This window comes from Ochotona princeps, chromosome X (genome assembly GCF_030435755.1).
Source record: "Ochotona princeps isolate mOchPri1 chromosome X, mOchPri1.hap1, whole genome shotgun sequence".
In the NCBI taxonomy this organism is placed as follows: Eukaryota; Metazoa; Chordata; class Mammalia; order Lagomorpha; family Ochotonidae; genus Ochotona; species Ochotona princeps.
Window position 1 is genome coordinate 68,949,150 of NC_080865.1, and position 22,949 is coordinate 68,972,098.

General features: G+C 42.2%; 2 protein-coding genes across 2 annotated transcripts; one reads left to right on the forward strand and one right to left on the reverse strand.

Annotated features, from left to right (window-relative positions):
- Positions 1-4,472: 4,472 nt before the first annotated feature.
- Positions 4,473-4,877, reverse strand: LOC131478641 (histone H2B type F-M-like). The gene has a single exon (XM_058659148.1). It carries the CDS (start codon positions 4,875-4,877, stop codon positions 4,473-4,475), a length of 405 nt encoding a protein of 134 aa, XP_058515131.1.
- Positions 4,878-7,559: 2,682 nt separating this feature from the next.
- Positions 7,560-7,973, forward strand: LOC131478642 (uncharacterized). The gene has a single exon (XM_058659149.1). It carries the CDS (start codon positions 7,560-7,562, stop codon positions 7,971-7,973), a length of 414 nt encoding a protein of 137 aa, XP_058515132.1.
- The last annotated feature ends 14,976 nt before the right edge of the window (positions 7,974-22,949 follow it).

A 22,949-nucleotide genomic window follows, 5' to 3' on the forward strand; every position in this document is an offset into this window, starting at 1 on the left:
CATTAATGGGATATTCTCTGTATAAATGCTGAGGAGCTCTCATTTTTGCATAAAACACTAGTGATAGCATTCTGCTACTACTGGTGTGTTAAGAATGGCTTCCAGTTGTACTTGGTCTTCATTACTGTTGTACAAAATGCTGTGATTAAGACTTACTGCCTAGAAGGTGTTTCCTTAGGCAGGAGTTTTATTGAATTTGGTAACTAAACTTTTATACTTTGCTGTCTGGAGTTTGTTTTATTAAGTGCATCCGTGTATTTGTGTATTCCTTTTCCTCTACCCTATTACTACTTCAAAACTCTGGAGAGAGGTTTCCTGATGCGATTTTCAAAGTAGTCTTGATTTAACACCATCAGTGAATTGAAGATTGTAATTAGCTAGAGAAGTTGAAGGGTTATGTGAAAACTCAGAGTGAAAAGCAGGCTAAAATACATTGACTTAGAAACCTGAAACACTTTGTTGTTTTGAAATAGGGAAACGAATGTTTCCCTTTCAACCTCCCCTCAGAATGTAATCTCTTCACTACTTCTCCCAAGTACTTTCTCAGACAGTTAGCTCTATTCTAGTTCCAGAACAGGTCTACATCAGTTTCCCTAGCCATCATTTAAATTTGAACTTATTAATATAAATAAAAAAGATTTCATTTATTCCATAGGTACAGTTCTTAAAAGACCACACTTCTCTCACTCTCTGCTCCCCAAATCCTTTTGCTTCCATCCTTTCAGTTTTCATAAAGATCTAATTTCAACCCACAATTTTTTCACAGGTTTAATTTACCACTAATCATAATATTCAACAGGTAAAAAGTAGGACAACTGGGCTATGCATGGTAGCTTAGAGGCTAAAGTCCTTGCTTTGAACATGCCAGGATTCCATTTGAGCACCAGTTCTAATCCTGGTAGCCCAACATCCTATCCAGCTCCCTGCTTGTGGTTTGGGAAAGTAGTAGAGGACAACCCAAAGCCTTGGCACCCTGCACCCATGTGGGGAACAAAAAAGAGGCTCCGGGCTCCTGGCTTCAGATCGGCTCATCTCTGGCCCCTTTGGCCACTTGGGAGTGAATCAACTGACCGAAGATCTTCCTCTGTCTCTCCTCATCTCTGTACATCTGACTTTCCAGTAAAAATAAAACAGATCTTTCAAAAAAACAATAAATAAATATCAGAAGAACAATCAGAAACACAGCAACCTCCCAGTTGCTGATATCCGAAATGTTCTGAAAGGTGTTAGTGGTGGACCAGGCACAGAACAGGAGCTTAAACTAGGTCAATCAGATGACTAGCTGAGATAGGTCTGCTCTTGGCATCACTTTGGGCATACCACTGGAAGCTAGAGCAGGAATGATGTGTGCACTGGAAGCCAGTCACTACTGCAGGCGATGCTGGCATCCAAGGAAATCTCTGACCTGCTGTACCAAAGGCCCATGCAACACCTTTATGTCCTTAAAACAATTTTGAGGGTTTGCATTTTGGGGAAACATACTGAGTACCATCTGACACACTGGCATCCCTCGTGAACATGTGATCCAGTCCCACTACTCCACTTTCCATCAAGCTCTCTATCTGGCAAGGCAGCAGAAAATGATAGCTCAAAGCTTTTGATCCACTGCCTCCCACAGCAGAGAATACGGAGGCCCTCTGGACACCTGGCTTCGGCCTGGCCCAGCCCCAGACTCGGCAGCCACTTTGGGAGTGATAGAGCAGATGAAAGCTCTTCTTCTCCTTCAGTACCTCCATTTCTCCCTCTCCCTCAGCTTTTCAAGGAAATGAAAAAAGTTTTTTTTTTTTTTAAAGTTAACAGAGACAATTGGATACCAATCTTCCACATGCTGTTTTCCTGCAAAAATTCCAAAATCACCCATGTTGGACCAGCATGAAGTTAAGACTGAAGTTTATCTCCAGTCTTCCAGGTCCAAGGCAGTGTCCCTAGAGCTTGAACCTGGACCTACTGCCGTGCACAGTCAATAGGCAGGAAGCTAAGTCTGGGAGGCAACATGGACTGTAAACCAGGTTCCATGATGCAACATGTGAGCATCTGCAGACAAACTGCAAAATTGATGCACAGCCCACAGCTTGAGCTTTCAAAAACAAAATTCTGTGTATTTTAGAGACAGAGTGAATCACATGGGCAGAGTCAGAGAAGGGAGAAGGATGAGACAGAGGCAACACAGTTATCTCCCCTGGCAAGTCCAGTTCCCAAATGCCTGCAATACTCACCTCTCACTTCACTTCCTGTCATAAGAAAGTTTAGCTTCAAAACATGTATTAGCCAATGATTTAGTGAAATTAAAGAGCAGAGTGTCGGCCAGCACAGTATCCAAGAAAGTTAATCTGCAGTTGCATCTCCAACAATGCATATCAAAGCCAGGATGTGAGTCCAGGCTGCTCCTATCCTGATCCTGATCCTGCTAATGTAAACGGAAAAGCAAGGGAGCATTTTCATCATCCTCTGGCCCCTCCAACCCACACTCGAGACCTGGGTGGAGTGGCTGGATCCAGGCTTCCATGTGGTCCTACCGAAGATGTTGGTCAATTTGTGTGAGAAGCAGAAGGAATGAAAATATGTCTCTCTATCATGGCTGTTCTTCTCTCTCGCTGACTCAGGCTTTGAAATGAATACCAATTTTCAAAACTAAGGAAAAGCATAGCTATAGACAGAGGGAGAAAGACAAGAAATGCCCATCGTTGATTCCTTACCAACATTTTTTAAACATGTTGGTTGAGCTAGGCCTAATCCAAGCACCAGGACCAGAATGCAGGTCTGTGTGGGAATGACTGGAACATGACAGCTCTTGCCCTCACTTGCAGAAGCTCACAGTGGGCATGAGCAGAAAACCAGAACGGAAACAGGTCCTGAACTGGAGCTCAGGCATTCCAATGTTAGATATTGTCACCATGGCAGATATCTCACCTGTAGCACCAAGTGCCCATGCTACCACTTTACACTTCTACAACACAGTTACAGTGCAGCCTGCCACGTTGGCTTGCCCTACGAGCACCTGTTCCCAGTTGCACTACTTCCCATGCAGCTCCCTGTTAATTAGTGCGGCTCAGGAGTCAGCAGAACATGATAACCCAAGCACTTACGTGCCTGCTGCCCAAAGCCAAGATCAGCCTGATCTTGATTCCATGCTTCAGCTTGTCCCAACCACAGTCATTGTTGCCACTTGGAGAGTGATCCAGAAGATGAAAGACCTACTCAGTCTCCCAATGTCTCTCTCTACCCCAGATTTCCCCTAAATGTGACAAGTATTTTACAGTAACTGACAGACAGAGGGACATAGAAATATCCCATCTGCTCTTTCTTTCCAAACATTCTAAAATTGCTATTGCTGGATGTCCCTGAAGCCAGGTCCAGGAGCTCAATCCAGGACAGCCAGGTCTCAGGCAGGGTCCCTAGTGCTTTCAACAAAGGCCCAGGACATCAATGCAATCTAATAATTCCAGCTGCAGTGCTCCAAGATTTTTCACCCTCAGTGGGCAGCTCTGAAAAGAGACATTGGTGGTGGTGGGGGGGCGGGCAGACAGCTGGGCATGGAATGGGTACCATAGGAAGCACCTACCCATCCGTGTGGGGTTCCCTTTCACCAGCCCGTGGCACCCCAGAGGCTGAGTCTGCCACTCACCCGACTTCTGAGCAGAGAGCCTCGTCTTCACGGAACCCAGACAGCACCAGCACAGTGTCTGAAAGCAGGAGAACATAGACCTCAGCCTTTCCTGGGTGCGGAAACAACCTCACTCACCCCTGGGGGAGGCAGTCTGACAGCCCAGCGTCCTCATGGCCGCCCACGTGCTGTGTGATATCAAGTGCTCCTCTGACTGCTACGTGACCACCAGACAAGATGCCCAAAAGGTCCCTCCAGTTACCTGGCCAGCCTGCAAACAGGGAACGTGGAGGACACCACGGCCTCCTAAGGTTTCCCAACACAATGATCAACAGCCTCAGACCCCTCCCTTTCTCCTCCCCCACATCTGGGATCTGCCGGGTTCTTGTCTCAGAGAAACAGAATTTGCACGTCGTCAGGGACCAGGAACCGTACACTACTAACAGTCAGAACCCTGTGCCTGCAAACACCACCCAACACTCGGAGAGCAGCTGTCAAAGCAGCCTGCCAGTGCAGCCCATGTGGGCCACAGGGTACAGCCTCTGTGGGCCCCTTTCTGGAATCAGAGCTGGTCATAACCATCAAGGAAAGGGTAGAACACCAACCAGAAGGCAGGGAGAACAATGTACTGGGAGGCCAGAACAACAAAACCAAAAAGAAACACAAAGGAAGCACAGTGAGAGGAACCAGTGTGGGCAGTGTGAGGGTATGCTAGTCAGGCCTGCGATGTGAAGCAACAAGCAGAGTGACTGGGGGGCGGGGTACAGCTTGGGGTGAGTGCTCAGAGACAGTGAGACAGGCTTTTCGCCTCAGTGTGTGGCTCTGAAAAGAGCCTTTGTGGAGAGACGCTGGGCAGCACCTCGGCAGCTCACTTGTGTCTGTGGTAATTCAGGAGGGCATTGGAGCCCTGGAAGACAGAGACCAGGCGAAGCTCGCCAGACAGCAGGCGCTGGATGGCGTCCTGGATCTCGACGTGGGTGAGGACGGAGCGGTTCCTATCCCGGAGCAAGCAGGAGGCCTCCTGGGCGATGCGCTCCAAGAGTTCCCTCACGTAACTGTCCAGGAGGCTCCTGGCCGCCCTAGACAGGGTGAGGTCCTCATGGCGCCTCAGGAGAAGCCTGGGGAAGCAGCCAGCGAAGCTGTGTTCATGGCCCTGGTGGCGGTGGTGGTGGCGGCGGCGGTGGTGGCGGCGTCTAGGTGTCTCCTCCCTTGGAGGGTTCGAGGCTGGCTCCTGGGTCTCCTCAGAAGTCGAGTCACCATGGGGCTCAGCCATCTCCGTGTTGCCACGGGTGGCGCTGCAGTCTGGCTTATATACTCAGGAGGGCTGCCCAATCCGGCAGTATCCGCCTCAGACAGGATGACAGGCCAGCTGCCCCCTGCATCCCCCTCCACAGTTGCTCGGCTCACACGTGATTGGACAGCTATTCTGCCCAGAGACAGAGCAGCCAATCACAGGGGGCGCTGCTGAGCAGCTCCTAGCCTTAGATGGAAAGGCTCATGATGATGGGTCAGCAGATCAGAGCACTTAAGCTGACACCAGCGTAGGAGCACTTGGAAATGGCTTCTATAACATCGCACTTTGAATGTTTAACTTCTCCCACAGCTATCAACAGCTGCCTAGGCTGCCTTGTACCTGGACAAGTGCTAAAGTGCTGAGAGAAAAGTAACCAAAGGCTAGCAGGTATTCTGAACCTGGTTAATACCAAGTTTGTGTTAACTATACCAGTGTGCCAGCACACTTGCCTAGTTCATAATGTTCATCAAATAAGTGGGGAAGTTGTGTGATGGTGTGCTTGAACATGAAACCCCGCCCCCCAGGCAGAGGGTGAGTGGATATGTTAGACCACTAATGGTATATTTGACAGGGAAGGACTTGTGTGTGTGTTCTTAGGAGGAACAGGTCACTGCAATCATCGGCAGGCAGTGGGACGTAGATGAAGTAATTCAGAGACAGCAAACCAAAGGTGCATTCGGGTCAATTCAAGGAAGCTGCCCACGTTGAGGAATTGGTTGGGGCCAAATGGTATCATTCAACACCCATTGGTACTCAACAAATGTTGGAGGTGTGGGGCATGGCTGACTGGGATAGGACTCAGAATCCACCCATGAGAGTCAGAGAAGGGTTGACACAAGTCAGTTTGGCCCACAGCACCCACCAGAGTGTGAGATAACAGGATCTTAGAAAACTTCTATACAGGATTTGTGAGATCATCCCTGATGAGATCAGTACCTGGTAGTTTGTGCAGGACCTGGGAGTAGTAGCAGGCTGAGACATGGTAGCCCACAGAATACACCTGACACTCTCAGGAGCCAGGGCTGGGAGGAGGCCAGGCTGGGCCAGGCTGTAGCACACATGTCAAAACATGCGAAGGCCAGGAACGAAGGCAGGTATGGCATTAGAACATGAGGGAATCTCCTACTAGGCCACAACTGACAAGAGCCAAGGCTGGGGGCTGACTGAGTGAGGAAGAGCTATAGCATTTGGCATGTGCATGGGCTGGATCTGGGTACAGGCAGGGCTGGGCCAAGTTGCTCTCACTGATGCACAAGAGAGCCATGACACAGCTTTAGCACACCTTGATGGGCCCGGCTGCAACATTCAAAAGCAAGAGCTGACACTGTAGCAGGCCATGCCAGTCTAATGAAGCACCCACCAGCACACCTAGGAGCTAGGCTGGGTCAGGCTGAGCTAGGCTTGGTCAGGCAGAGCTACGCTGCTGCACAACTAGAAAGAGCTGAGACTAGGGGCCAACTTGGCTGAGCCAGTTTGTAACACTTGCAGATGAATTCCAAGCCTCAGAGCAGGCTATAAAGGAAAGCAGTGAATAAAGGAAAGGTCAAAACCATAAACCACAGCCTCCCAGCAGTGCTGATGCCCCATGTGTGGTTCCCATTCACCAGCACCTGGCTCCAGAGTGGCTTAGTCCACCTCTGCCTGGCCTGGTGAGCAGACCCTGCTCAGCACAGGGCCCAGAAGTCACCTCAGCCACCATGACAGGAAATGTCCAGACTGGGAGCACAGCATGGGCACCTGCTTCCCCAGCATTCAGCAGCAGGACAACCTGAGCCTCACCTGTCCCAGGTACCCAGCAGCCTCACAGACTCCCTGGGAATGACTGTCTTAGAGCACATGCCCTGGAGCCTGCCCACCAGCTCTGCAGCATCAACAGCTCCACTCACCAGGGTCACCAGAGAGATTCCAATATGGCTCCCTCTCGCTTCCCCATGAACTGCACAAGCCTGTGGACATGGAGGGCACCAAGGCCTCCTGAAGTTCATCACCCACCATTAGCAGCCAAGGGGGCTTTGCTGAGAACACCATCTCAGGGGAAATGTCCTGAACACTGACTACACTGGGGATGCACCTAGGGGTGGGACAGGGGTCGTTCTGGCATGATCAACAGAGACTTTCCTGACTTGTACACCTTGTGAATTCTATGGTCTTCTACAGGCTTTGTGACACAGCTCTCCAGGAAAATGCACAATTCCTCATCAACACAGCATCCACCCATAAAATGGTCAGCTCTACCAAATGTACCCTCAAGAGCCCTTGTGTGTTTCATATCAAGTCAAATTCTTTGGATGGCAATATCCTATTACTGTGTTTTATGAAATATGACAGACAGACAGAGAGCGCATGCGCACTAGCCCTGGCCGGAACCCAGCCTGAGCAACTGCTGCCCTAAGGAATGCTGGGGTCACGCGCTGGTTGAAGCGAGCACGTGAGAGTGCCAGCCCCTATCAGAAGCTTTCTACCTTGGATCCAAGGTCACGACTTGCAAGCCTTCCTCTGAGTGGCTGCTGTGAGTCCACGCGGGAGAGCTGACCAAGCCCACGCAGCTCACGTCACAGACTTGGAGTTTGTGACGTCAGGCAAAGCTGCCCATATAAAGAGCGCCGGCTTGGGGCCCCTGGGCTTGTCTGTGCTTCCCAGCCACCAGCCACTGCCTCCGCCATGGCTGAGCCGGGCTCTCCCTCGCCGCCTGCTGAGGGACCCCTCGTCTGCCAGGACCCTGAGAAGGCGTCCTCACCCCCCGGGAAACAGAGGAAACCCAGGCCCCGCCGCCGCCTCCGCCTGGGCACCAGCCGGCAGCCGACCTTCGCCACCTATTTCCCGAAGGTTCTGAAGGAAATTCACGCAGGCCTCAGCCTGTCCAAGGAGGCCAAGGCCGTCATGGACTGCTTTGTGAGAGATCTCTTTGAGCGCATCGCTGATGAGGCCGCCAGCCTGGTCCGCAACAAGAGGGGCTCCACCCTGACCTATAGAGACATCCAAAGTGGGATACGCCTTGTGCTGCCCACTCAGCTCTACAAGTGTGCCGACAGCCAGGGCAACAAGGCCCTCATTAAGTTCATCTCCAGCAAGTGAGCCGCCTCGGGCCCCCTGTGCCTGCCCACCCAATGGCCACCCTCTCAGCGGGAAAGACCTGCAGCACTGCACAGGGGGACTCTCCCAGGGGTTGGGACAGACAGTGCCTGGCACACTTCATGGACAGTCTTCACGGACTTACTCACTTCATCGATTCTACTAGATTCTCTGTGATGGGTACATCTCCTCCAAGGAGAATGGGGAGAACCTGTATCCGTTGTGCACTTATTAAACGCCTTGTTCAATGCTCATTTCTGTCAAGTGTGTTCTTATAAGACAGCTCCTTGTCCCAAAGCCAGTCATGGTTTCCATGTGGTTCATACTCTCCTTAGCCACAGGGACATAGGTGGGATGATGGGCAGCTTTAGTGTGTATGAGATATTAATACATAAAATTAAGAACTTGCATAGATCACACACATGTCCTCCACTTTCCCCAACATATCCTTTCCCTGAATTCACTTAAATATGTGAATGAGTGTTCAAGAATGGTACAGCTTCCTTCAATAACAGGTTCAAGGAAACATTTAGTCCCCAGTACCTTTTAGTCTGTAATGACTACTGCAAGTCCTGCAGATTGATCAGTTTACTCCAAAAAGATAGCCATCTTTTGCCTTTATAAAAACATATTTTGTTGCTTGCAATAAGTGTGATTCATTTTTAAGATTTACTAATTTTTAATGGAAATGCAGATCTACAGAGAGGAGAGACAGAAAATTTTTCATTGATTGGTTCTTCTGGTGGGTAATGATGATCTACGAGTGTAGTTTATTGAAATAGATAGCCAGTTGTGAAATCTTTTGAATGGGTACATTGCAAAATCAGATATTTAATTTTTCAATCAAATTAAATAAATAAAATTTTAAATATGTAGCTAGGAAAAAGTAATATTGATAGAACAAACACGATGCAAGTGAAATTCTTCTGAATGCTCCCTGTTCTGGAGATTATTTCAAAACATCAAGAGGGGCTTTGACGTGGTGCTGTAGATTAAGCCATTGCCTTTGAAGCTGACACCCCATAGCAGCACACATTTGAGTTCTCACTGCTGTGCTTCCGGTTTAGCTCCTTGCTAATGCATGTGGGAAAATAGCACATCGTGGCCCTATTATTAAATTGGCCACCTGTTGGCATGGTGTGCCTATGCCAGGCATAGAGGAGACAGGGATGGTGTTCTAAGCTGCTGATTTTGGCCTGTCTAACTCTCACATCACACCATCTCAGTGCTAGCCATTGCAGTCATGGGGGAGTATACCAGTAGATGGAAAAAAGCTTGCTCTGTCACTCTCTCACTCTCTCACTGTCATTCTCTCTTTCTCTAAAACTTGTTTTAGAAAAACTAGAAATTAATCTTAGAAAAGAAAGCAATTGCAGGCAGAGAGACAAATGGAGACACAGGATAGAAACACAGAAACCTTCCTTCAGGTGATTGCTGCTCAAACATTCTGAAATAGCTTGTGTTTAGCCAGAACAAACAGCACCAGCAGCTAAAACAGGTGGCTGTCCCAGACATGATGGCTCTCTCCATCACACACAGCGCCCCAAGGAGTGTCTACACAGGAAGCTGGAAATGGAATAGAGTTTTGACTAGAACCCAGGCACGCCAATATGTGAAGTGTGTAGAAGAAATATCTAAGCTACTGCACCTAGTGACCATCCTGCAGCTTTACATTTTTAAAGATTTATTTATTTTACATCAGAGCTGCAGAGAGGGAGAGACAGACAGACAGACCACTGTTGCAGCCCCTCCAGTGGCTGCAATGGCTGCAATGGCCAAGGCTGACCAAGCTGAAGCAGAAGCCAGGAGCATTTTCTGGGTCTCTCACATGGGTGCCAAAGCCCAAGCACTTGGGCCATCCTCTGCTGCCTCCCCAGGACATTAGCAGTGAGAACAATCAAAAAGAGAACTTCTGTGGCTCAAATGAGTGCCCACAGGAAGTTCCAGTATGAACTGACGGGTGACAGTTTTCCCTGCCACTTCACAATGCTGAGCCAGCTTTACATCTTTAGTGCATATATTTGGGATTAGATTGTGGGACAGCATATAAAGGCCACCAAGACTGCCACACTGACAAATGTGTGACCACAGAACCTGCATTTGCAGACACTTGAGGGCAATACATCAGATCAAAGACCTACATCTCCTTCAGCGACACCTATTTTCTCACTTTTTCTGCTAAATGCAAACTTTAAAAAGAAAAGAGAGAGACAAAAAGGAGACAGAGACTCATAGAAAAAAAAATCTGCCATCAGGGCTTGGCGCGGTATCCTAGCGGCTAAAGTCCTTGCCTTGAACACTCCAGAATCCCATATGGGCATTGGTTCCCCACTTCCCATCCAGTTCCCTGCCTGTGGCCTGGGAAAGCAGTCGTGGTCGGGCTAAAGCCTTGGGACCCTGCACCCATGTGAGAGACCCTGAAGAAGCTCCTTGCTCCTGGCTTTGGATCAACTTAGCTCTGGCTGTTGTGGCTGCTTGGGGAGTAAATCATGGGATGGAAAATCTACCTCTCTGTCTCTCCTCCAATAAAAATAAAATAAATCTTAAAAATGTAGGACAACCCCAGTTCTACAGGATTATGAACAAGGGCTAAAAAATCACATTTATATCCCAAAGTGACCATTTCATCCCTATATAGTATTCTGTATTACCTGGCAGGTGACACAGAAAACATTTGATATTTGATTTTTTGAGATTGGTTTATTTTTTTTAAAGTGTAGTGTTTCTATTTGCATCCATCTTGTTGCAAAAGACATAATTTTATTTGTTTTGGTGGCTGAGTAAGTGTTATATAATACATGTGCATATCACATTGTCTTTATCCAGTCATCATTTGATGGCTATCTAGTTTGATTTCATATCTTAGCTATTGTGAACCAAGCTTCTTATAAACATGGGGATACAAATAACTCTTCAATATGCTGTTTTCATTTCATTCATATGTATTCCTAAGAGTGGAATAACCAGGGCATATGATAGACCTTCTTTTGGATTTCTATGGAGTCTCCATACTTTCCTCTAAAATGATTGTATTAGTTTACTTTCCCTCCCTGGCCATCTTGACTACTCACCACCTCCAACTGTTATAACTTATTAATTTTTAGCAATTTTATGTCAAAAATCATATTTGACTTCTTGCATAATGGTTCTCTGAATCAGAACGTACTAATTCCAGGTATGATGTCAACTAAACTCCCTTGTGTCATATGAGAAGCTGCTGATGTTTTGGTTTACAAATATGATAGTCATGAGCAGAAGAGAAGTGATTTTGTCAGTTACATAAGAGAATAGACTAACCAGATCCATGCAAATGTATTTTTGCCTGGTGACTTAGGGTTGTGAGATTCAACAGAGTACTGTAGATTTCATAAATACCATTGTGGCCTAATGGAGAAAGTTTAGAATTTATAGCAAGTGTACTTCCATAATTCGTATTTGGGGGTAGGTAGACTTTCAATGGAATATTATTGTGAGTTTCCATTATATCCTTCTGCAAGCATTCTAAATCAACTTTCAAAAAATATGTTTTCATGGAAAGAAGACAAACCAAGATATAACAAATAGCCCCAGAACAATAACAGTGAAATTATGTGAAACTAAGAAAAAAGGAATATTGTTCTAAACAATATTCTAAAATGCACCTCAACCCAGAATGTTCTGTGAAATGTCACTTCAGTGAATGCACCATTTTTTAAAGCACTTAGCATTTTAAAATAATCCTTATTTATTTGAGAAGCATTGAGACAAAATTAGAATGAGAAAGGCAGAGAAGTCCCTTGTGCTAGTTGACTCTCTAAATGCACACAATGGCCTCGAATTGGATGGGTTTATAGATGAGAGCTGGGAAATCATTCCAGGTGTCGCATGTGCATAGCCGAACCCAAGTACATCAGTTACTACTCTTTGCTCCCAAGGTCTACATTGACAGGAACTGGGATTCAGGTGCCTGAGCCAAGAGTCGAAACTCAATTCTGTGATATGGAATGTAGGTATGTTAAACGTGAGGATAAATGCTTGCTCCCACATGTTGTTGAATATGATATAGAAGTGGTGTCTGTAGAATATTTCAAAAAATTTTGCTCTTAATATATCTAGGTTAGATTGATTGATGCTGGCAAATTGAAATGTAGCTACAAGTAAATTTAGGTTTCAGCATCACAAAGCTGCCTCATATAGATGTGTGATTCTTTACCAAGGATATCTAAGAAACTCAAAGCATTCTTAGGAGACAAACACACCAAGAGACAGGCACATATACACATATACAGAGACTGTTTTCCAGCACTTGGAGGTTTGTATTCAGTAAAACTGAAGTGGAGCTTAAGCATCTGAATTTTGAAATGCTCTTTAGTATCTTCTTATGTACAGCTTAGATTGAGAAAATTTTTCAATCCAGACATTTAAATTACACATGAAATTTGATCCCAAGTATGTAATTCATTTTGTATGAGTTTTATTTAACATTATTTGGCAAGCATTATTCCGGGTACTTAATGGTATTGACTCACAACAACGATAACATTGATCCTCACAACAACTGTATACAGTAGGTACTATTGTCATCATGCTAATTTTGCAAATCAAAATAATGGAAAGTGTACAGTTTCTTCAGGATTGCATCAAAAACGTTTATCTTAAATAGAAAGATAAAAAAGGCTATCCCACTGAAATGTATCAGCTATTCCAAAGTTAATTATAAATGGAAGAATTGTGAACCTTGTGAAATAACTGTATATGATGATAACTTCATTTTCAACAAAATATTTTATTGGAAAGGCAGATTTATAGGGAGAGAAGGAAATACAGAAAGATTTTTTTTGTCTGCTGGTTCACTCCCCTAGTGATCACAACGTCCCAGGCTGAGCTGTTCCAAAGCCAGGAGCCAAAAGCTTTTTCCAGGTCTCTCAAGTGGGCGTACAGAGCCCCAAGGCTTTGCGCCATTCTCTGCTGCTTTCCCAGATCACAAACTATGAGCCAGATGGGAAATGGAGCAGCCTGGACATGAATCAGCACCCACATGGTATCCCAAATATGCAAGGTGAAGATTTAGCAACTGTGCTATTGTACTGGACCATATGATGATAACTTCTTTAACCATATTTAGAGAAGACACTTTGGTCTGATTTATGAATACCTCGGAGTGCATAAATGATCTTTACTGTCTTGAACTCCTAAAAGAAGCTTAGTAACTGAAGATTTTGCTCTCCCATATAACAGCTTTGGTAGTGTGGATTGAACAAAGCACAAGTCAGACATACTGTAGTAATAACTATTTCTTAATGTCTTTAAAATTCATAATTGTGATCTTCCTTTCTAACATTTTTGTAAATCAACGCAAGCCCTGACATTCTTGATTGACCTTAACATGGAGTGTAAGATTATTAATGATGTAAAGTGTTGCTATCACATCCAGAAACCAGAACTCCAGATACTAGTCTATAGATACAGTTCTCTGTTGGTTAATGTGTATTGCTGTTGTGACCTTTAAAGTGAGTCATTTCCTAGTAAAGTTAAATCAGAAAGTAATCTAGGTACCAAAGGGCCTCCTTGGTTCTAGTCTCAAGTTTGAGAGCAATGGACTCTGCATTCTCTTCTACCTCTAAGCCTGAGTTTCCTCATCTGTAAAATGGATTGATTTGCTCCAGATATTCTCTCCAGCATCTCTGCCAGTATTAAACATTTTACAATTTTGTTTAACATCCACTGTGACAGAAAGTTCATAACTTCTGTTGCTTCAAAGCGATAATGTGTTCCTGCCTGCCTCCTGGGATCTGTGAATGAGCACTGATTAGAAGGAATGTAGTGCTCTGTGGTAGACAGCAGGCTTCTGTTACCTGGCAGAAATGAACCTGTCAACTTTCATTAGGTGTTGTCAGGTAACATCATGCTCAGTGATAGATTGTGCCAAAACTAGGGCTGGTTGACATTCAATTATGCCAGAGTTCTTAAGAGGCAGTACATTATACTCTTTAAATTCCTGAGATTTGGGCATGCCGTAAAACATGTAGAATGGTTGATAGGAACCAAGGAATTAGTTGTTCCCCATGCATTTTAATGCTTTCATTTTGAGACTATTGAGGATGCATCTGCTTTTACTGTGAATAGAGTGCCTGGCAAAATTTGTCAAGGTCAGAAGAAAAAGTTTCTGACATACCTCAATGTGACAATCACAACTGAGCCTTTGTACTTTAAGTTCCAGCCTGTTCTTCAGAATTGTTCATGGTGAGATTTTCTTCCTAAAGAAAATGGTACAAGAAAGAACAAAGCTGGGGTGTGGTGGTGGTTAAGAAGTAGGATAGGCTTGATCTGTTAAACAGCTGCATTACCAACAGAGTACAGGGGAGGGGTAGCAGATACAAAGTTAGAGACACTCCGTTTATGTGAGTAATATATGAATAGTTAAGATTTCTCCCAATTCAATCCACTTAGCCAGTATATATTTTAACTGTGCAACCTAATAGAATCAATGCACTTAAACTGTCCCCAGATCTGTAAGCCTCCATTTATATTTGGCTATGCAGGTTTGATCTGAAAATAATCTAGTCCTCATTTCATGACATAGGAAGATATCCAAGTTATGTTTGTAAGTAAAACAAGCAAGTTTCACACCACAGGGTTAGTCTCAAACTATGAAAATAACATTTTGGTATCTCTTATAGAAGAAAATTGGAGTGTTATGCTGTATGGGGTGGAAGCTGGGAGTTGTTGATGACTTTCTCTGTTATAATTTGATTTTTGTGCAACCAATCCATATTAACATTTTGCTAAATCAAAACAAAATAGATGATGAGTTAAAAAAAAAAAGAGTCAAGGACAGCTTGGACTTATAGCCACCAGAATTATGAACCCAATTGCTTTTTTTTTTTTTTTTTGCTGATATTCAGCCTCATATACTTTGCCATACCAGTATGAAACGGAGGAATTAAGAATTTTTTAAAAAAAGATTTTTAAAAAGGATCCAATGTTATTTTTAAATGTCTGCTTTCAAAAAGATAAAAGATAACAAGTTTTGTGGATGAAAGGAATCCTTGTACTGTTAGCAGGGATATAAATTAATATAACCAATATATAAATTATTTTAGAATTTGTAAAAGTCTAGAAATTGGTCTGCCATGTTATCTAAGAATCCAACTCCTCTGTATATATCTACGGGAAATAAAATCAGCCTGTTGAAGAGGCATCTATCTGCCCATTCCTGTTAACTGCAGTACAATTCACAGTAACCAATATACAGAATCATCCTGAGTATCTATTAACAGATGAGTGGGTAATGAAAATCTGGTATTGTACAGTGAAATACTATTCAGCCTTAAAGAAGTAAACCCTGCCATATGCAGCAACATGGGTAAATCTGTAAGGCATTATGCTTTGTAAAGTAAGCCAGGCACTTATTTTGTTACTGATTTCCATACAGAATATAAATAATTCATTTCATAGAAACTGAATGTTAGTTATCAGAAGCTTTGATGTGGGAGGAATGAAGAGCGATTTACCAAAGATTCTGAAGTGTCAGATAAGAGGTTTTTTTGAGATCTGTTGCACAACTCATGACTACATTTAATAGCTATATATTGTGTATTTCAGATTTACTGAGTAAATTTAAAATGTCTTCATTACAAAAGTGATATTTTAGATGAGATATGTTAATTCTCTTTGTTAAATGATTCCAAATATATCATAACATCATCGTGTTACCAAGTAATACAAAATTAAATTTTTCGGTTTGCTATAAAACTAAAATCTTTATTTCCACAGTTGACTTTTGACAGTTTAATTGGGCAGTACAGGTCTAAGAATCAGGGACCCAAATCTAGATAAGAAAAACATATGAAGAATATACATATAGGCAGAACCTCATGTGATAAGTTCTATTGCTGGCAGATGAAATCAATTAAGGCATAGAAAGATTGGATAACCTGCCCACACAGAACAAATTAAAATGTGAATTGAAACCCAGACATTCTAACCCCAGAAAGCACCTTGATCAGCTGAAGTTTGTGGGAAATCATGTGGTGGACTGGAAATTTTATGACCTTTGGCGTAGGCAGAGCTACTTTTCGTTCTTTATCCTTTCTCTTACTGCACACCTTGACTGTGATATTGAGCGAGTCACATAGCTTCTTTGATTCTTGGCTATCATACCTATAAAGCAGAGTTATAATACTTCTCACCATTAATGGAGCATATACCTTAAATTATAGGTGCTTTCCTCTCTTCCATCCTCATCAAAACATATCTGCCTGTGAGGGATTATGAACTGTAGTTGGGCGTGTTGTCACAGGTCATAAAATAGACTAAAATTAAATTATAAATATATTGATTTTATGGACCTGATCCTATTTGCATAGAATGCTAACCAACTGAGAATATCCAGATGGGTAAGGAAGTCGCTGGAACTGCTATACTGAGGGTAGGGCTTACAACAGGGAGCAGTCCTGCTAGAGATGGGTTGATTAAAGCCTGTGCTTAACAGGAAGAGTATGATTGAAATCTTAGCTCCAATTCTTACTACTTATATCATCTTGATAAAGTCATATACTCTGTTTCTCTTTCAATTTCCTCATCTATAAAATGTGGTTATCTACCTCATTGTATTGTGTAGATTCAATGGAAGGTACATATGTACTCAGGGCCCAAGATATGGCATGTAGTAGCTAATACTGCTGCCATAATCACTTTCATCTTCAGTAGCAAATGTTTGGTGTTCAGTACTCCAGGAATCACAGGAAAATTCTCCAACATGATGTGTTTCTAAGATTTAATTTGTCCATGAAAGGATAATCCTAATTCTTCTAAAAGGGTTTCTGTGGTAATTAGAAATACTGATTGAATCTCGAGTAAATCCAGAATATAGAGATTGCCTATTAACAGTGTTTCTTTAGAGTCAGCATTTCAAAGGAGACGGGTTCTTTGATACGGTCAGTGTAAGTGTCCTTACATTAACCTAGTTCTCTTGAAATGACTGATTCCCATACTGGATGTTCATGATTCCTTAATCTCTTCTCTAATGGCATGATGTCTTCTAATATTTGAGGAAAGATCATATTAAAAGCCTGTTTCTCTGAGATTCATAGCTGGTGGTGCTTTTGTATCCTTGATTCTCCCTTCATATACTTCACTTCAAAAGAAATGCATCAACTTTGGCCTTTTTGATTAATGAATCTTCTGTGTTTCAATTGGAGTAATATATTTTTGTAGTACAGTTGATCTACATGCTTGTTACATAGATTGTTGTGTGACTTTCTCTAAGACATACTGGAAATGTCAGAATTGGTCTAAAGACAGTTGGTAAGTGTTAATAAAGAGTATTTATGATGCTCTTCCAGAAAGATATACTTTGTAAATTATAACATCAATCAAAATTGATAGCTGTTGATGAAGGCTAATTGTGGAAGAGAGCAGAAATACTGATGAATCAAATTGTGGAATATGTGAGAAGGAGTGCTGAGTAGTTGGAGTTGGGTAAGACTGGGCATGCTTTAGCGGAAGATAGCATTCATTTATAATTGTAATCACTATAATAATAGGATGGAATTAAAGTATTTGAAAGCACAGTTTGGTCTATTAAGTAGTTTGAATGTTCTTCTAGCATATCTGTTTTCATTGTTAATTTGCTTGCAAAAGCCTTTCTTCATAGAAAGGGAAGGTCAAATTAATGTCAGCCTTTGTTCAAGTGATCATGAAAATTGAGTTTATGAGATCCACATTAGTAAGGATTATTTATTATAATATAGGTATTAAAAACATCAAAACAGCACAGGCTATAGGTTATTCTTCCCTTTATTTTATGTAACTGCCTTTTCCCCATGATAAATTTTGCCTTTACTACTTAGTCTATGTGTGATGTTGGGATTAGATCAATCCACTGAAAGCAATCAGAACTAAATGTGTGGTTTTAAATAGAGACCTGTTTACTGGAACCAGTTAATCTCGAATGAATGTAACATCAGTAAAGTATGTAGGCAATACAAAAATGTTAAATTTTATTGCTGCTTTCAAATCCTGCTTTAGGAGAAAGAAAAATGTTAATACTATGGCTAAAAAGTCAAGTCACACTAGATTATCACTGATGTACATTAATAATGAAAAGAGCTGAGCTCGATTAGTGTCACTTAAGGTTTTGTGAATAAGAGATATGGCCCTACAAATTAACCAGTTTGAATTACAGATAAAGAGTCCAGGGGAATAACTCTTATTAAAAGAGTTAAAGCCTTCTTGTCTGTTGTAAAGAAAAATTTATCATTGGCATAGAATTACATACCATTCACTTTGTAGCATGAAAAGGATGGAAATTTGCAAACCATAAAAAGTGTAATAAAAGAGCCACTAAAAATTGATTTTCATTTAAATAGATTACCAGTGTTTTCTTCCTTAAGTGGAAGGAATATTCTGTTCTACAACCTATTTTCAGCCATGATACTATTTCTACATGTACAATTAGGCACCCCCCATTTGGGAATCTTTAAATGTCCATTTTTAACCTCATCCTCAAAGTACAAAGCCATACCCACCAAGAGAAGAGGAAACATATACAAATGAATATACAGAAGTTTCTTTGGGCTTGGTGATATGGCACAATGAGTTAAGTTGTGGCCAGAAACACTGACATCCTATGTTAGAGCTCTGGTTTTAGTCCCACCTGTTTCATGTCTGCTCAAGTTCCCTGTTAATATGCATGGAAAGGCAGTGAAGAATTTCTGAATTGCTTAGTCTCTTTCACCCATGTTGGAATGTGTAGATGGAGCTCTGCTCCTAGCTTTGGCCTGGATTGGCCTGAGATGTGGTAGCCATTTGGGGAGTTTCCAAATAGATCTTTTTGTGAAAAGGTTTCCAATAGATCTATCAATAGATTAAATTCTGAGGTAGGATTCCACTGTTTTCTTTTCTCTGTATTTCTTCCTCTCCTATTATGCCCTGTATTTTCCTCTGCAGCCCAGAACCTTTTAATGCAAACCTACATTCCCCTTCCTTACCTCATTTTCCCTCCCCCTCCTATATCTCTTGAAAGCATGTCGTAAGTCTTTTTGCTTCAGATCGTTGCTATCATTCAGGAATGTTATGATTAGTTATAATGGCAGCAGGAAGAATCATGTCATAATAATGAAAACAGTAGTCAGTGGTGAGTGTAATGACTTTTGTGATGCTCCCAGTACTCTCCAAGCATTTAACATCCAGCACTTCATTTAATCCTCACATTTACTAATGATGAAATTGAGTTTTAGGAAGATTTAAACATCTTGTCTAAGGTCCCACAGTGAATAAGAGAATTCACTCTTGTTTAATTTCAAAGGCACAAGCGCTTAAGTGCTGCAACTCTATATTGCCTTTTTAGTTTTAAGAAAAGCAATAGGAGTTAATATCATAGAAAGTACTTTGAGAAAAGTAAAAATGCTTGTCGCTTCTTACCATTTGTAGTATATTATTGGACTTTGCTGAATTCCATATTATTTAAAAAAACAGCAGAGGGAGAGGATGTGATGATTGGAGAGAAATAAGAGGAAGAAGAACAAGAGAAACAATTGATTGTCAGCCTGGAACATACTGTTTGCTTTATTCACGCTCCTAGGTACATAACTTATAGACTTTTTGTTCTCCTTAATGAGGTACAGACTACTCAAACGCTTAGTGATGCCGTGAATCTGGTATAAATGTTTCTCATATCTTTTTCCTATTCATACACAAATTGCTTGGACAACTACTTGCAGCCAGGTAAGTAGGTGTGGTGTCATGCAACACACATTTTAGCAACTTAGGTGAGGAACTATAGGACACTTTCCTTAAAAGATCTAAAGTTGCAGACATGAGAGGCCTCTGAGACAACCTCAAATTTTCCTTGACACTATCAAGTACAAATCTGTGATTTTCTTAGTTTTCACCAGTCACTGGACAATGTATAAGTTGGGAACATGCTCCCAGTGATAGAAAAGTGACCGTATCTCAGATATGAGTGTTCTTTCAGCTCCAAGGCTGTGCTGTGAAATATTTGCAGCTACACCTTCACATTTTACCCATTGCTAAAACTAGTACTCTCTCTCAAGTACACTGTTGTTTTACTGATTTCAGCTCTTGTTCCTAATTAGCCGTGCATGATTTTGGCTAACTGAATGTACAAGTGATTTTGTTTCCTTTAATATGAACCATGAGGTGTCAGATGCCAGCTGGCCCTAGAAACTCAGAGGAACTTTTCAACTAGTCTTTGGTCGCATTTGCCTTTGTAGGTTGAAAACCCTATTTTTTTTCCTCGCTCCCACTTGCTGTATTTGTGTATGACTTCAATAAATTAGTTGCTTTTGGGACTGCAGGTGGTTTTAAGATTAAAAAAATCTTTAATCAAAACCTAAATGAAGGCTGATCCTTTGAAAACTATTGGGTGATAAGAGCTCTTGAATATGTTTGCTGATCATATGCTTGCTCTCTTCTAGAAATGGAGCAGCCCATTCATTAGGTATGGTCTGTAGCTTGTGACAAAGTCACCCTTGTTTAAAATATTTCACCTGGCACTTATTTTGCCATGAGTGAGCTTTGGTGATAACAATTTCTGATTTCCTTGCCTTCTTATTTTCTTCTGTTAACTGTAGGAATGACAAAATCCACATATGAGAATAGACCTTAGAACAAGAACAAAGTTCACTAAAATTTGGACTCATAATAGTATCCTGTGAGTCACTGGATACTAGATGTTATAATCATCAACCTTTCTGGTTTGGCCAGCATAGTTCCAGTATTAGCATTGAAAATGCTCTTTTGAGGGATACTCCCGAGTCCTAGGCAAATGGGAATGTTTAGTCAACTACTGGATGAGTACATAAGTAATATGTTCTGTTAGAATCTTTTTCTTGATAAGTTTGTGTTCAAGTGCTACCAGCGTCAGTAAATATTTTCTTAACCATATATGCTGGGTTTTTTCAAAGTATATCTCAAAGTCTTGATACTGTATTATGGAATTTATATATTTAATGTTTCCCTTTCTCATCAGAGGGTGAACCCCACAATGGCTATATTTATGCCTTCTATGTTCTCCATTGTATATACAATACTTAACATGGTAGCCAATATGAAGTAGGCACTCAAGATTTTTCTGTTCAGGAATGTATTAAAGAGCCACTTAATTATGCTCATCTTCCATTTCCCTACCCTTGATGGAGTTATAGGCTAGCTAATGTCCATGTGTTGATATGGAGAGTTGAGAAAATCTATGATGGTAGTTCGAAAAATTCACGGAAGGCGCTGGTGTTGCAGTACAACAGTTGAAGCTGCAGCCTGAGATTTTACCATCCCATAAAAGGACTATTTAGAGTCCTTCCTGCTCCACTATCCATCCAACTTCCTACTAATGTTCCTGGAAAGGCAGGAGAGAATGACCCAATTACTTGGGACTCTGCTATGCATATGGGATAACCAAATGGAGGTCCTATTTCTGTTTTCAGACTGGCCCAGTCCCTGCCATTTGAACATTTAGGGAGTGAATCATCAGCTAGAAGATCTCATTCTCTCCCTCTCTGTCCATAACTCTGCATCTTAAATAAATAAACCATTTTAAAAAGTTCACAGATGGACTAGCACAGTGGCAGAGGAGGCTAATCCTTTGCATGTATCTCCATATGGGTACCAGTTCATGTTCTGGCTGTTCCACTTCTGATCTAGCTACCTGCTTATGGACTGATAAAGGACTTGATAGGATAGTTCAGGTCCTTGGACCCCTGAATCCATGTGGGAGACCTGGAAGAAACTCTTATTAAGAAATCTACTTGGCAATAAGCCTTTTCAAGGTTTTATGTTGTGTCATTCTTGTAGTTATACTTCAAAGAAATAATTAGGTCTCATTTTCATTTTTAGAATTGAAATGATGAATCTGAGGCAGAGTTATCCACAGAATTAGATCACCAGTACTTCATCCCAATGCCTACTGTATGTATGTCATACAAGATGACTTGCTAGAAGGAGGAACAGAACTTAGTGAACACTGTCACAGTGTGGTTATGCTTTATAGCAGGGAAAGAATACAAATTAAAATCAGCCAAGGGAAGAAGCACACGAGGGAGTATCCAAATGTGGCGGCTCCCTTATGCTCCCCCTGTGGAGTCAAGGCCCATCACTCTCTTGGCAGCAAAATATGTCAGAGTTCATGGAGGGAAGTTTAACCTAATCTCAGTTTTGATGGTTTTGTTTGTTTTTGAGACTTTCTGTTATGTAGCAATGATTGATCGATTGCCACTGTAATTGAGCTCAATTTCCAGGTTGAATGATAATTACTGTGATCCAGAGCTTCTGCCCTAAACAGTTCTCTTGAGTATGGCAAACCTAAGACCTCAAAGCAAACAAAGATTATCTCCAAGATGTTGAATGGCAAAGGCCATATCTCTTTTGTGGAAAGTTTAAATCCTTGGTCACAGGGCTTGGCGCAATAACCTAGAAGCGAAAGTCCTTGCTTTGCATGTGCCAGGATCCCATATGGGTGCTGGCTCGTGTCCTGTCTGCTCCATTTCCTATCCAGTTCCATGCTTGTGCTAGGGGAAAGCAGTATTGGAAGGCCAAAAGCCTTGGGATGCTGTACCCTTATGGGAGACCCAGAAGAGGTTCCAGGCTCCTGGCTTCTGATTGTCTCAGTTCTGTCCATTGCAATGGGTGGGAGATCTCTCTGTCTCTCCTTCCCTGTAAATCTGACTTTCTAGTCAAAAGAAATAAGTCTTAAAAAATGAATATTTGCTTACAGAGAGCTATAGAAGGGTCAGTCCATTTGCTAAATGATGTATTGCAAATTTATTTAAACTCCAATCATCTTCCTTCTAGGACCAGTGCTTTTATTCTGTATCACATTATTCGTGTAGTTAATTAATGATAGACTTTTAATGTGTTATGAGATTCTGTGTGCTCCCATACATAGGGCAAAGAAAGGCTTGGCTGGAGATAACATAAATAAGCAGAACTTTTACAAACCAACCCAGCTTTTCCCTCGTACAGTTCTAAAAATTGAATCTT

Excerpts from the sequence above, each read along its gene's own strand:
- LOC131478641 (XM_058659148.1), bottom strand. The coding sequence starts at position 4,877 with ATGGCTGAGCCCCATGGTGACTCGACTTCTGAGGAGACCCAGGAGCCA.
- LOC131478642 (XM_058659149.1), top strand. The coding sequence starts at position 7,560 with ATGGCTGAGCCGGGCTCTCCCTCGCCGCCTGCTGAGGGACCCCTCGTC.